We start from the raw sequence: 13,528 nt of genomic DNA, 5'->3' as shown, positions 1-13,528 counted from the left end.
CGGGGATGACCCAGAGAGATGTTGTGGGGAGGGGGGTGGGAGGGGGGTTCATGTTTGGGAACACATGTACACCTGTGGTGGATTCATGTCAATCTATGCCAAAACCAATACAGAATTGTAAAGTAAAAATTAAAAATAAATAAATAAATAAAAATGTCAACTGAGATTTGACTGAAATTGTATTGAATCTATAATCAATTTGGAAAGAATTGCCATCCTAACTATATTCAGTCTCTCAATTCATGAATATGCCATTTCTTTACATTTATTTAAGTCTTCTTTAATTTATGTCAGTAATCTTTCACAGTTTCCAATATTAAAAAACACATATATTTTTGTCATATTTATTCCTAAGGATTTTATATTTTAAATGATACTTTCTTAAAATTAACATTTTATTGTTCATTGCCAGTATATAGAATACAACTGATTTGTATCTGCTTCTGTTTAATAGATTTTTCTTCATTATGTATCATATTTTCCTGTTTCTTGGCATTTGTGATAAATTTGTATTGAATGTCAGACATTATGATTTTACCTTGTTGGACGCTGGATATATTTGTATTGTTTTAAATACTCTTGAGCTTTATTCTGGAAATAGTTTGACCTCTGAGGCTTGCTTTTAAGCCTTGTTAGGCAGGACTAAATACACCATTAGTCTAGGGAAGTTCTGTACAATAAAATTGTATGCAAGTCACAAATATGTGCCACATATGTTACATTTTATAGTAGCCACATTAAAATATAGTGAAAAGAAATTGGTAAAATTAATTTAATTACATATAAATATATTACATATATAATGTATTCTATTGATACCCAAACCAGGAAAAAAGTACAGAAAATTAAAAAAAAAAAAACCTGTAGACCAATATCCTTTAGGAACATAGACAGGAAAATCCTCAACAGAGCACTAACATATTTGAATCCAGCAATATATAAAAAGAACATACCATAACCACATAGAATTTACTCCAGAAATTCAAAGTAATTCATCATATTAATAGTCTAAAAAAGAAAAATCCTATGGTCATATCAATTTATATGACCAGAAAAGTTGTTTGACAGACTTCTACTCTGATTCTTTTTTTAAACGTCTTAGCAAAATTGGAATAGAATGCAATGTGCACAACCTGAACCACAAAACCTATAGCAAACTAAGTGCTGAAAGAAGAATTTCTAAGATCAGTAACAAGGTATATCTGCTTTACATACTTCTATTCCACTTTGTACTAGAGATTCTGTATAGTGCAATAAGGAAAAACATTGAAGACGTATAGATTGGAAAAGAAGAAATAAAACTGTCCTGTGATTCTGATTGAAGTAAACCCTAAATAATCTATTTTAAAATTTTCATAGAATAAAAAAACGAATTTCACAAGGCCACAAAATACAAAGTCAATACACAAAAATCAACCATATACTAGCAATGAACAATTGGGAACTGAAATTTTAAAAGACAGTAACAATGTAAATTGTTGTAAGTAAAATGAAATACTTAGGCATTCAGTTCAGTTCAGTTACTCAGTCGTGTCCGACTCTTTGCGACCCCATGAATCGCTGCACGCCAGGCCTGCCTGTCCATCACCAACTCCTGGAGTTCACTCAGACTCACGTCCATCGAGTGCGTGATGCCATCCAGCCGTCTCATCCTCGGTCATCCCCTTCTCCTCCTGCCCCCAATCCCTCCTAGCATCAGACTCTTCTCCAATGAGTCAATTGTTCACATGAGGTGTCCAAAGTACTGAAGCTTCAGCTTTAACATCATTCCTGCCAAAGAAATCCCAGGGTTGATCTCCTTCAGAATGGACTGGTTGGATTTCCTTGCAGTCCAAGGGACTCTCAAGAGTCTTCTCCAACATACAGTTCAAAAGCATCAATTCTTCAGCGCTCAGCCTTCTTCACAGTCCAACTCTCACATGCATACATGACCACAGGAAAAACCAGAGCCTTGACTAGACAGACCTTAGTCGGCAAAGTAATGTCTCTGCTTTTCAATATGCTATCTAGGTTGGTCATAACTTTTCTTCCAAGGAGTAAGCCTCTTTCAATTTCATGGCTGCAGTCACTATCTGCAGTGATTTTGGAGCCCAAAAAAATAAAGTCTGACATTGTTTCCACTGTTTCCCCATCTATTTCCCATGAAGTGATGGGACTGTATGCCATGATCTTCGTTTTCTGAATGTTCAGCTTTAAGCCAACTTTTTCGCTCTCCTCTTTCACTTTCATCAAGAGGCTTTTTAGCTCCTCTTCACTTTCTGCCATAAGGGTGGTGTCATCTGCATATCTGAGGTTATTGATATTTCTCCCAGCAATCTTGATTCCAGCTTGTCTTTCTTCGAGTCCAGTGTTTCTCATGATGTACTCTGCATATAAGTTAAATAAGCAGGGTGACAATATACAGCCTTGATGTACTCCTTTTCCTATTTGGAACCAGTCTGTTTTTCCATGTCCAGTTCTAACTGTTGCTTCCTGACCTGCATACAGATTTCTCAAGAGGCAGGTTAGGTGGTCTGGTATTCCCATCTCTTTCAGAATTTTCCACAGTTTATTGTGATCTACACAGTCAAAGGCTTTGGCATAGTCAGTAAAGCAGAAATAGATGTTTTTCTGGAACTCTCTTGCTTTTTCCATGATCCAGCAGATGTTGGCAATTTGATCTGTGGTTCCTCTGCCTTTTCTAAAACCAGCTTGAACATCAGGGAGTTCATGGTTCACGTATTGCTGAAGCCTGGCTTGGAGAATTTTGAGCATTACTTTACTAGCATGTGAGATGAGTGCAATTGTGCAGTAGTTTGAGCATTCTTTGGCATTGCCTTTCTTTGGGATTGGAATGAAAACGGATCTTTTCCAGTCCTGTGGCCACTGCTGAGTTTTCCAAAGTTGCTGGCATATTGAGTGCAGCACTTTCACAGCATCATCTTTCAGGATTTGAAACAGCTCCACTGGAATTCCATCACCTCCACTAGCTTTGTTCGTAGTGATCCTTTCTAAGGCCCACTTGACTTCACATTCCAAGATGTCTGGCTCTAGATTAGTGATCACATCATGATTATCTGGGTCGTGAAGATCTTTTTTGTACAGTTCTTCCATGTATTCTTGCCACCTCTTCTTAATATCTTCTGCTTCTGTTAGGTCCATACCATTTCTGTCCTTTATCAAGCCCATCTTTGCGTGAAATGTTCCCTTGGTATCTCTACTTTTCTTGAAGAGATCTCTAGTCTTTCCCATTCTGTTGTTTTCCTCTATTTCTTTGCATTGATCGCTGAAGAAGGCTTTCTTATCTCTTCTTGCTATTCTTTGGAACTCTGCATTTAGATGCTTATATCTTTTCTTTTCTCCTTTGCTTTTCACCTCTCTTCTTTTCTCAGCTATTTGTAAGGCCTCCCCAGACAGCCATTTTGCTTTTTTGCATTTCTTTTCCATGGGGATGGTCTTGATCCCTGTCTCCTGTACAATGTCACGAACCTCTTTCCATAGTTCATCAGGCACTCTATCTATCAGATCTAGGCCCTTAAATCTATTTCTCACTTCCACTGTATAATCATAAGGGATTTGACTTAGGTCATACCTGAATGGTCTAGTGGTTTTCCTTACTTTCTTCAATTTGTGTCTGAATTTGGTAATAAGGAGTTCATGATCTGAGCCCCAGTCAGCTCCTGGTCTTGTTTTGTTGACTGTATAGAGCTTCTCCATCTTTGGCTGCAAATAATATAATCAATCTGATTTTGATGTTGACCATCTGGTGATGTCCATGTGTAGAGTCTTCTCGTGTTGTTGGAAGAGGGTATTTGCTATGACCAGTGCATTTTCTTGGCAAAACTCTATTAGTCTTTGCCCTGCTTCATTCCGCATTCCAAGGCCAAATTTGCCTGTTACTCCAGGTGTTTCTTGACTTCCTACTTTTGCATTCCAGTCCCCTATAATGAAAAGGATATCTTTTTTGGGTGTTAGTTCTAAAAGGTCTTATAGGTCTTCATAAAACCGTTCAACTTCAGCTTCTTCAGCGTAACTGGTTTCAATTTAGGCAAAAGGTTAACAAAACATGTATAGATAGGACTTACACACTGAAAACTACAAAACATGGATGAAAGAAATGACATACAGCATTCACGGATTGGAAGACTCAGCAGAATATATTTTCACTCAGCCTAAGATTTGCAAGGTTCATCTATGTTGCAGTATGTATCAAAACTTCATTCCTCTTAAAGACTGGATAATAATGATAGTATACCACATTTTGTTTATCCATTTATTTGCGGATGGACATTTAGGTTGTTTCTACTCTTTAGCTATTATGAGAAATGCTGCTGAACATTTGTGTACACGTTTCTGTGTAGAATGTGCTTTCGTTTCTCTTGGGTATGTAGCTAGGAGTGAAATTGCTGGATTGTATGATAACTCTATGTTTAACTATTTGAGGAATTGCCATATGGTTTTCCAAAGTAGCTGCACCATTTCACGTTGCCACCAGCAGTATGTGAGGGGTGCAAATTCTCCAGATTCTAACCTACACTAGCTATTCTTTTATGAAAAATTGTTATAGCTATCTTAGTGGGTTTAAAGTCATATCTCATTGTGGTTTCAATTTGAATACTCCTAATGATTCAGAAAACGAAGATCATGGCATCTGGTTCTATCGCTTCATGGGAAATAGATGGGGAAACAGTGGGAACAGTGTCAGACTTTATTTTGGGGGGCTCCAAAATCACTGCAGATGGTGACTGCAGCCATGAAATTAAAAGACGCTTACTCCTTGGAAGGAAAGTTATGACCAACATAGATAGCCAACAAAGGTCTGTTTAGTCAAGGCTATGGTTTTTCCAGTGGTCATGTATGGATGTGAGAGTTGGACTGTGAAGAAGGCTGAGCACCGAAGAACTGATGCTTTTGAACTGTGGTGTTGGAGAAGACTCTTGAGAGTCCCTTGGACTGCAAGGAGATCCAACCAGTCCATTCTGAAGCAGATCAGCCCTGGGATTTCTTTGGAAGGAATGATGCTAAAGCTGAAGCTCCGGTACTTTGGCCACCTCATGAGAAGAGTTGACTCATTGGAAAAGACTCTGATTCTGGGAGGGATTGGGGGCAGGAGGAGAAAGGGATGACAGAGGATGAGATGGCTGGATGGCATCACGGACTCAATGTACATGAGTCTGAGTGAACTCCGGGAGTTGGTGATGGACAGGCAGGCCTGGCGTGCTACGATTCATGGGGTCGCAAAGAGTCGGACACGACTGAGCGACTGAACTGCGTGACCTCATTTGTGTCTTTCTGCAAATGTCTATTCAAGTGCTTTCTTCTTTTTCTAATTGAATTGTCTTTTTATTATTGAATCGTTATCATTCTTTATATAGTCTGGGTACAAGTCCCTTATCAGATATATGATATTTCATTACTTTCTTTTATTCTGTGGGTTGTCTTTTCATTTTCTTTATGGTGTCCTTGATGTACAGTTTTTAACTTTGACCAAGTCCAATTTACCTATTTTGTTCTCTTTTTCCTTAGCTTTTGGTGTCTTCTCTAAGAAACCATTGTTTTATCCAGGGTTATAAATATTTACTCCTTAATTTTCTTCTTAGAGTTTTATACTTTTTATCTATTAAATTTAGTTCTGGATTCATTTTAAGTTGAATGTTGTACGTGGTGTGAGTTAGGAATCCAACTTTATTCTTTTGAATGTGAATAGCCAGTAGTCCCAGTATGCACAACTTATTGACAAAGGTGCAAAAGCAGTTCAGTGGAAGAAAAATAGCCTTTTCAGCAAATGGCTAATGAACATTGACAGGCAAAAACAAAACAGGAAAAAAAAACCCTCAATGTAAACTTCACCCCTTAAGCAAAAATGAACTCAAAATTGATCATAGAGCAAAACGTAAATGTTGCAACTAGAAAACATGTAGAGGAAAACACTAGAGGGTAAGGTCAGTGTAAATTGAATTTTTATAGCTACTGACATATTTCCCTCTGGAGAAGCAAGTAGAACTTTTAGAATGAGTCATGGGTGCATTTTATATTTTCCCATCCCCTATCTTTGAACTTGTCTTTCACAGGATCATGCTGATATTGAGTGGAAGTTTGCAAGGACGAAGCTCTGGATGAGTTACTTTGATGAAGGTGGCACCTTGCCACCTCCTTTCAACATTATCCCCAGCCCCAAGTCATTTCTATACCTTGGCAACTGGTTCAACAACACCTTCTGCCCTAAAAGAGACCCTGATGGTAGACGGAGAAGGCGCAACTTGAGAAGCTTCACAGTAAGGCCTTTTAAAATTGTCTCTTTGTAAAAACAACTATTTTCTCCTTTCCCTCCTTTGTGGCATTCCCTATCTCAAACATCATAAAACTACTCCAACCTACAGATGCTTTGGGGGTTTGTCAAGCAGCAGCTCCTGTGTCATGTTTCAGTCCTAATATTTAGAAATATATTTGAGTGGGTGGGCTGCTGGGACAGTGCTGATATAAGCTTTCTGTCCATTTTCAATGACAGGAACGCCATGCTGACAGCCTGATACAGAACCAACATTACCAGGTAAAGCTTCTTTATATGAACTAAGCACAATAGTTCTTGTTCAGTTGTCTGACCTTGGATAAGTCACTTATCCTCCCTGAGCCTCAGTTTCTTCATTTGTAAATTAGGGATGATTAAACTTAACTCAGAGTATAGTTGTGAGAATTGAGTGGTGAGTATGTATGTATTTGTGTGTGCATGTGTGTCCTGGCAGTGCCTGACATATTGCACTAAGTGGTGGCTATCATCATTACCGTTACTAACACAAAGTTGAGTGACTATGTGTATACCATTCCCAGGAGGCTAAGTTAAAAGAAGCTATCCCTGTAAAACAGAAGAACATATTGACTTTAATAAAAAATATCTTGACTATGTAATTATTGGACATCGAAATCAGCAGATTTTGTGACACTGAAAAATGACTTTTTCAACTTTATAAAAGGAAGAAAAACTCTCATCTTACTAAGAGGGTTAAAGTTTAATCCAGCCTGAAGGGAAAGGATATTGACTGTGACCACTCAAGGATTACTCTACTCTGATTATTCTATTAATGTGAATCATGTTTACCTTATGCCTGGGTGGAAAAATTTTATTTTGGGTGAATTTGATTTCACTGGCCCACTCTGCCACCAAATTTGGACACATAGTAATTTTTCATTTAGCCAGAGGACTTAACTGGGGGTTTTGTAGAAAATGGTTGGATCCTGTGAGAATTTTCTATTGTAAAGACAGTCTAGGCATATTTTTTTCTTGTATATGTTCCTTATTGTATTAAGAGTCCAAGAAGAAAACTGAATGCCTTTTCATGTTTTTGTTTAAATTCCAGGAAGTTATCAGGAATTTAGTCAAAAGATATGTGGCAGCTATGATAAGAAATTCCAAAACAAATGAGGGACTAACAGAAGAAAATTTTAAGGTAATTTGGTCATAAAGTGGTTTAATTTCTCATTTCACATTTCTTAAGCATTATTTAATCTTCACAGTATTTGAAGTTTCTGGTGATGGAATTTCAACTGCCTATAATACAGTAAAACCAGTTACAGTTCTTCCAATAGATGAAGAGATTTTACCAGTGTTTGTCACACCACCACAGTCAGCTTTATGAATAATAAAAATACACAGTCTTTTAATAGTCTGAGTGTTTCTCAGTGTGGGAATTGAATGCTTTAAACGATGTGGCAAGGATGTGTGAGATTTAAAGGTCTACTTTACTTAAAAGATATGATAAAGACAAAAAAAACTATTATTTTAAAACTTAACATTTATGATATCCTAGCATTACACATTTTTGCTTGTCACACTGGAATGCTATCGGCATCTAGTGAGTAGAGACCAGGGTTGTTGCTAAAAATCCTACAATGCACAGGACAGATCCCTTAACAAAGAAGTGCCACACTCAACATGTCAATTGGTTGGGAAACCCTATCCTAGAACACATATACATTTTCTAAGGAATGCATGAAGGCTGTTATCCTAATCTACATATAACTCACCAGTTGAGGGCTTGCTATGGAGCACAGTGATGAGCAAGATAGAAGCCGCCCCTTCTCTCCCATGGAGTGACACACAATAATAATAGAGGGTGATGAATGATGGAGTATTCTGACAAGAGCAACACAAGGTACTGTGGAGACTTAGAAATGGGGGGACACCCAGCTGGGACTTGGGGATTTGAGGTAGGCTTTTCTGAGGAAGCCATATTCAAGCTGAGGTCTAAAGAGGGGCTAGTTGGGTAGAAGAGTGTTCCAGAGAGAACAGCAGCACATGCAGAGACTCAGAGGCAAGAGAGAATATGTTCATACAGGTGGACAGTGGCGAGCCTGGGGAAAGAGTAGAAAGATATGATACAGGAGAGATGAAAAACCTTGTAGTCTGTGGTATGGCATTTTTCCTTTTTCATAAGGTCAGTGACAAGTTACTAAAAAGTGTTAAGCAAAAAAATTAAATCATCCGATGTAAGCTTTTCAAAGATGATTTTTAAAAGAGCAATCTAGTATCTAGGCAGCCAGTGAGAGAAGACATTTCACAGGGACTTGGATAAACAGGGTCCCCTGTCCCAAAATGGGGCTTGCCAGGTGGCTCAATGATAAAGAATTGGCCTGCAATGTAGGAGATGTGGGTTTGATCCCTGGGTTGGGAAGATCCTCTGGAGGAAGAAATGGCAACCAACTCCAGTATTCTTGCCTGGGAAATCCCATGGACAGAGGAACCTGGCTGGTTACAGGCCATGGGATCACAGAGTCAGACACAACTGAGCGACTTGAGCACTAATCTCAAAACAGCAGTCTCACCACCTGACATTCCACTTCCCTAGTTTTATTCCTGAGTCCTAAAGCTTTTCCTCTTCTGTATCTTTCTCTATGGAGATGTCGATGAGAGCCAATACCCTACTCTAATACCGTCATCGTTGGTTAACATTTCAGTCTGTTGGTGTACTCCTGATAGGGAGGTTCTGAAATCAACTTTACCAATTGCACATTTTTTTCCCAAGGGCCAGTCCTGCCCACAGATTTGTTACTATGTTTTTCTTGTGGTAGAATAATGTGAGATGTTTCTGGTAGTTCGTATACCTTGTGATTTGCTATGAGACTAAAACCTGGAACATTCCGAAGCTTCTTAACATAATGTCTTCTCTCTTGCCCTAGGAATTAAAGCAGGATATCTCCAGTTTTCGATATGAAGTGCTTGACCTCTTGGGAAACAGGAAGCACCAAAGGAGAAGCTTTTCCACTAGCAGCACTGAACTCTCACAGAGGGATGATACCAACGATGGCAGTGGTGGGGCTCGGGCCAAATCCAAGAGTGTCTCTTTCAATGTAGGCTGCAAGAAAAAAGCCTGCCATGGGCCACCTCTCATCAGGACTATGCCAAGAGTCGGTGGTGCCCAAGGCAAGTCAAAAGCTGAGTCATCAAGCAAACGATCCTTCATGGGTCCCTCTCTCAAGAAACTGGGTCTCCTATTCTCCAAGTTTAATGGTCATATGTCCGAACCCAGTTCAGAGCCAATGTACACCATCTCTGATGGAATTGTTCAGCCACACTATATGTGGCAGGACATCAGATATTCTCAGATGGAGAAAGGGAAAGCAGAGGCCTGTTCTCAAAGTGAAATTAACCTCAGTGAGGTAGAATTAGGTGAAGCCCAGGGCACTGCTCAGAGCACTGAATGCCCTCTAGCCTGTTCCAGCTCTCTTCACTGCGTATCCAGCATCTGTTCCTCAAATTCTAAACTTTTAGACTCCTCAGAGGATGTATTTGAAACGTGGGGAGAGGCTTGTGACCTGCTCATGCACAAATGGGGTGATGGACAGGAAGAACAAGTTACAACTCGGCTCTAAGTCAAGCCGTTATCACGTATCCTGGAACTCAGAAAATTACTCTTTGCTCTCAGAGGTGACATAGAATATGATTCCCTCACTGCCCGCCCCACCCACCCCCCAGACAGGAGAGTGAAACTCCTATTGCTTTCACCATCTTTTATAGCTACATTCATTTTTTGGTTCTTGTTATTAGTATTACTATTATTTGCCTTTTTATACCTATAAAACAGTAAGTCCATTTCATAACCAACTGAAGGGGTATTTGCCCCTAATCAGCAGAGGTGCAGTCAGGTGCTTAACCCTTTGGCTTTGCTTTTCTTACCCTTGCTTCCTTGAAGCTCCAGGTGCCACTTTGCTACTGTCGCTGCCGCACAGATTCCTGACCTTCCTTGGGATCTCACACCATTTCCCCACAGGGCTGAGGGCTGTGCTCAGCAGTCCCCACCAGCTATCAGATGAGGCAAACTCACCTGCCTATGTTTGTTGCCCTTCAGTGCTCCACGCTGCCCATTCTGGTTCAATGAACAGCATCAAAGGGAGACTGAATAGACTCCAAAGAATTGTCAGCTCGTGGTTTCTAGGTATAACTGGCTTTCGTGTTTTTGTTTTTAAACACTACAACTTCTCCTTATTGTGGGGGCTGTTGAGTTTTTTGCTTCTTAAAGACTTGTGAGTTTCCTAATGTATGCCAGTGACTATTTACCCCCATAGTATATGTCATATCTAATAAGTTAGTGTATTCTTCTCCTGTGTTTGTATATTTCAGTTAGCTTACTACATCTTAAAATTTGACAGTATCAAGATTAGTATTTAGGATGTAGACTCTTTTAAAAACTTTTCCTGCACTCTAACCAATAGTCACTACATCTCATACATTGGTAAGAAAAAATAATTAGCTGGCATATTTATAGGGTTCTATCTACTGATGATAGTTTTAATCATTATTGCTATCAAAAGTATTTCTAAGATAAAAACCTGGATTTGAAAATATTTTATCAGAAAAATGACATCTTGCTGAGGTGTCAGAATCCGAAAACAACTTCATTTTAATTAATTGCTCTCTGATAAAACAAGAACAACAAAAAAATTTTAGGTCTAGATAATTTGATTCAAGTTGCAGTTTTAATGCTCAGTGGAGACAGTGGAATTGCATGTGTAAACTGATGTTAAATATATAACATAACAACCCTAGTGACTTCATGGAACTACAAACATGATCCAAATTCTACTGTCTTTAAAGAAAACTGCATTATACACCAAAACAAATTATTTTCCACAGCTTAAGAGTACCTCATCAGACAACATAGGTGAAAGTTAAAAAATGAAGCCCATAATGCGCATGGTCATCATGTTAGACCTGGTAACCAGTGACTGAGGACCTGCTAAACAAGGGTGGTTCTTACCAACATTAGCACAAAGGTATCCCCAACTTACACTCTTCACACATGACCTAAAATAGCTCAAGGTCTAAGTCCTGGTGATTAAATTAACACATAGCTCAAAAACATAAGAAATTGAATTAGTTGTCACCCTGTTTTTGTAAAGGTCAACAGTAATAGGAAACCATCTAAATTTATGTGTATACTTTCTTGCAAAATTTAGTGAAATGCAGCATTCTCAGTGCAAATATGCTGCCAAAATGGTTTTTGACAGTGTATTTTCTGTTATTTGAATTGATTCCCATTCTAGCTCTAGCTTCAGTAATTGATAAAATATTCTACAGGGAAAAGACACAAACTGGGGATAAGGGGAAAACAAGAGGAGGTGTTGAAGAACAAAGCTCAGATCCAGGAAAAAGTGACCAAGAGAACAAGCTGCATCAAGATCCATTTGGCAAGAGATTATCACAAAATAATTCCTTGATCATACCTGAAGCGATCATTTACTCAAACCTTCTGCTTCTCTAAGTGGGACTATTCTAAGTGGCCCTGACATCATTAACAGGTTACCTTCCAAAAGGAAGTTTTCTAAAGTTACAGATTCAACTTTCCCAGTTTCCAAATTCACTTTGAATAATAAATAGCACCTAGGCTACATTTCTTTTCATATTAATGGCACCAAAAACCAATAGATGGCCCTATTTCATCTCTCTTACAAATACATGTATTATGATAACCTAGGCTTAATTGTTCCAGTGTTACTTTATCAATTTGTCAGAAAATAAGGATAGCCAGGGATAGAGCCATGGTGCAAAATACAGTCTTCTCTCAGTTATGTGCCAAAGAGAGAATATGTATAAGTCATAATAGCAATCTCTACTACTGAAAGAAACCAGTGTCATATTTCATTCCTTTTCAGATCGTCTCAGGGTTATTGTCTTTATGACGAAGGCTTAAGATTTTACCAGCTATGCTGAGGCCTAGCTATGTTGGGGATTGAAGCCAGTTAGCTGTTAAAGCTAATCAGTTATTGCCCTAATGTCTATGATGGTGACACCAACATTTTAAACAACTCTAATTCCAGTAGAAAGTAGGAAAGGAAAGAGACTTGTGTTAACTCTGGATCAGCTACTATCAAGAAAGACATTTCAAATCAAATGTTTAACTATGTTCTCTGACCCCAGAGAAGGTATAAGTCAACTTGAGAGTAAATTTATAAACATGAAAGTCAGAAGTAAAAGAGAACCTTAGTGGGGATCCACTCAATTCTAAATTCTTATTTTACAAATAGAAAAAAATGAGGCCCAGAAAATGATAATGACTTGCTCAAGGTCAGAAAGCCAGTCAACAAAGCCAACTCTTCTAGATCATAGAAACAAGACATTTACTATTAAGTATATACAAACAAAGGAGATGTGGAAATGGATTGGCCACTGTACCTTTTTGTTCATTTGTCCAAAATGCCATGAACTCCATAATTTAAGACTGCCATATTTATATGTAAAGTTAAAAATGTACTCCAAAGTCAAATATAATAATAAATGATTCAAGAATCACTTTTTGTCTAAGTATACCACGGTTCACCTCCACAACAGGTGAATTTCTTATCATTTATGGACACCTATATTTGTTTGATTTCATCATATTAACATCTCCTTCATAATAATGCACTCCAGTACTCTTGCCTGGGAAATCCCATGGGTGGAGAATCTTGTTAGGCTACAGTCCATGGGGTGGCAAAGAGTCGGATACGACTGAGTGACTTCACTTCATTTCATAATTAGTAACGGTAAAATTGTTTACAAAGAAAATATCTGAAGTATATTCAAAAATGGCCATTGTTGAAGTAGGTCCTCCACTTACAGCTTTAAATCCAGTGGAGTATAAAGAAAAAGGAATGATTCCAAATTCAAAGTCATTATTTTTGGAAGATGTCAAATTTTATAGGGATATAAATCTCCAAGTTATACTGCTGTCCACTTATATAGGCATACTGGAAAATTTTCTGATTTTTTTGCCTCTCATAGTCATTTTTCATTCCACTCTGACCTAATTTAGGGCATTTCAGCTAAGTTCAAAACATCTAAACATTTGTCTGCACTTGATTAAAGACACACACACACACACACACACACACACACACACACACACACACACACACACACACACACACACACACACACACACACAAAAACACACACACACACACACACACACACACACACACACACACACACACACACACACACCCCAAACCACACACACACACACACACACACACACACACACACCCCAAACCACACACACACACACACACACAC

General features: G+C 38.5%; 1 protein-coding gene across 1 annotated transcript in view; it reads left to right on the top strand.

The window, feature by feature from the left end:
* Positions 1–9,846, top strand: part of TRPC5 (transient receptor potential cation channel subfamily C member 5) — a 190,131-nt gene extending 180,285 nt beyond the window's left edge. The window contains exons 7-10 of the mRNA XM_040265106.1: positions 6,051–6,254; positions 6,488–6,529; positions 7,335–7,424; positions 9,154–9,846. Of these exons, the coding sequence (XP_040121040.1) occupies positions 6,051–6,254; positions 6,488–6,529; positions 7,335–7,424; positions 9,154–9,846 (1,029 nt within the window). The remainder of the gene's footprint in view (positions 1–6,050; positions 6,255–6,487; positions 6,530–7,334; positions 7,425–9,153) is intronic.
* Positions 9,847–13,528: the final 3,682 nt, after the last annotated feature.

This window comes from Oryx dammah, unplaced genomic scaffold, assembly GCF_014754425.2.
Source record: "Oryx dammah isolate SB20612 unplaced genomic scaffold, SCBI_Odam_1.1 HiC_scaffold_23, whole genome shotgun sequence".
Classification (NCBI taxonomy): domain Eukaryota; kingdom Metazoa; phylum Chordata; class Mammalia; order Artiodactyla; family Bovidae; genus Oryx; species Oryx dammah.
This window is presented reverse-complemented; position numbering and strand designations above follow the sequence as displayed.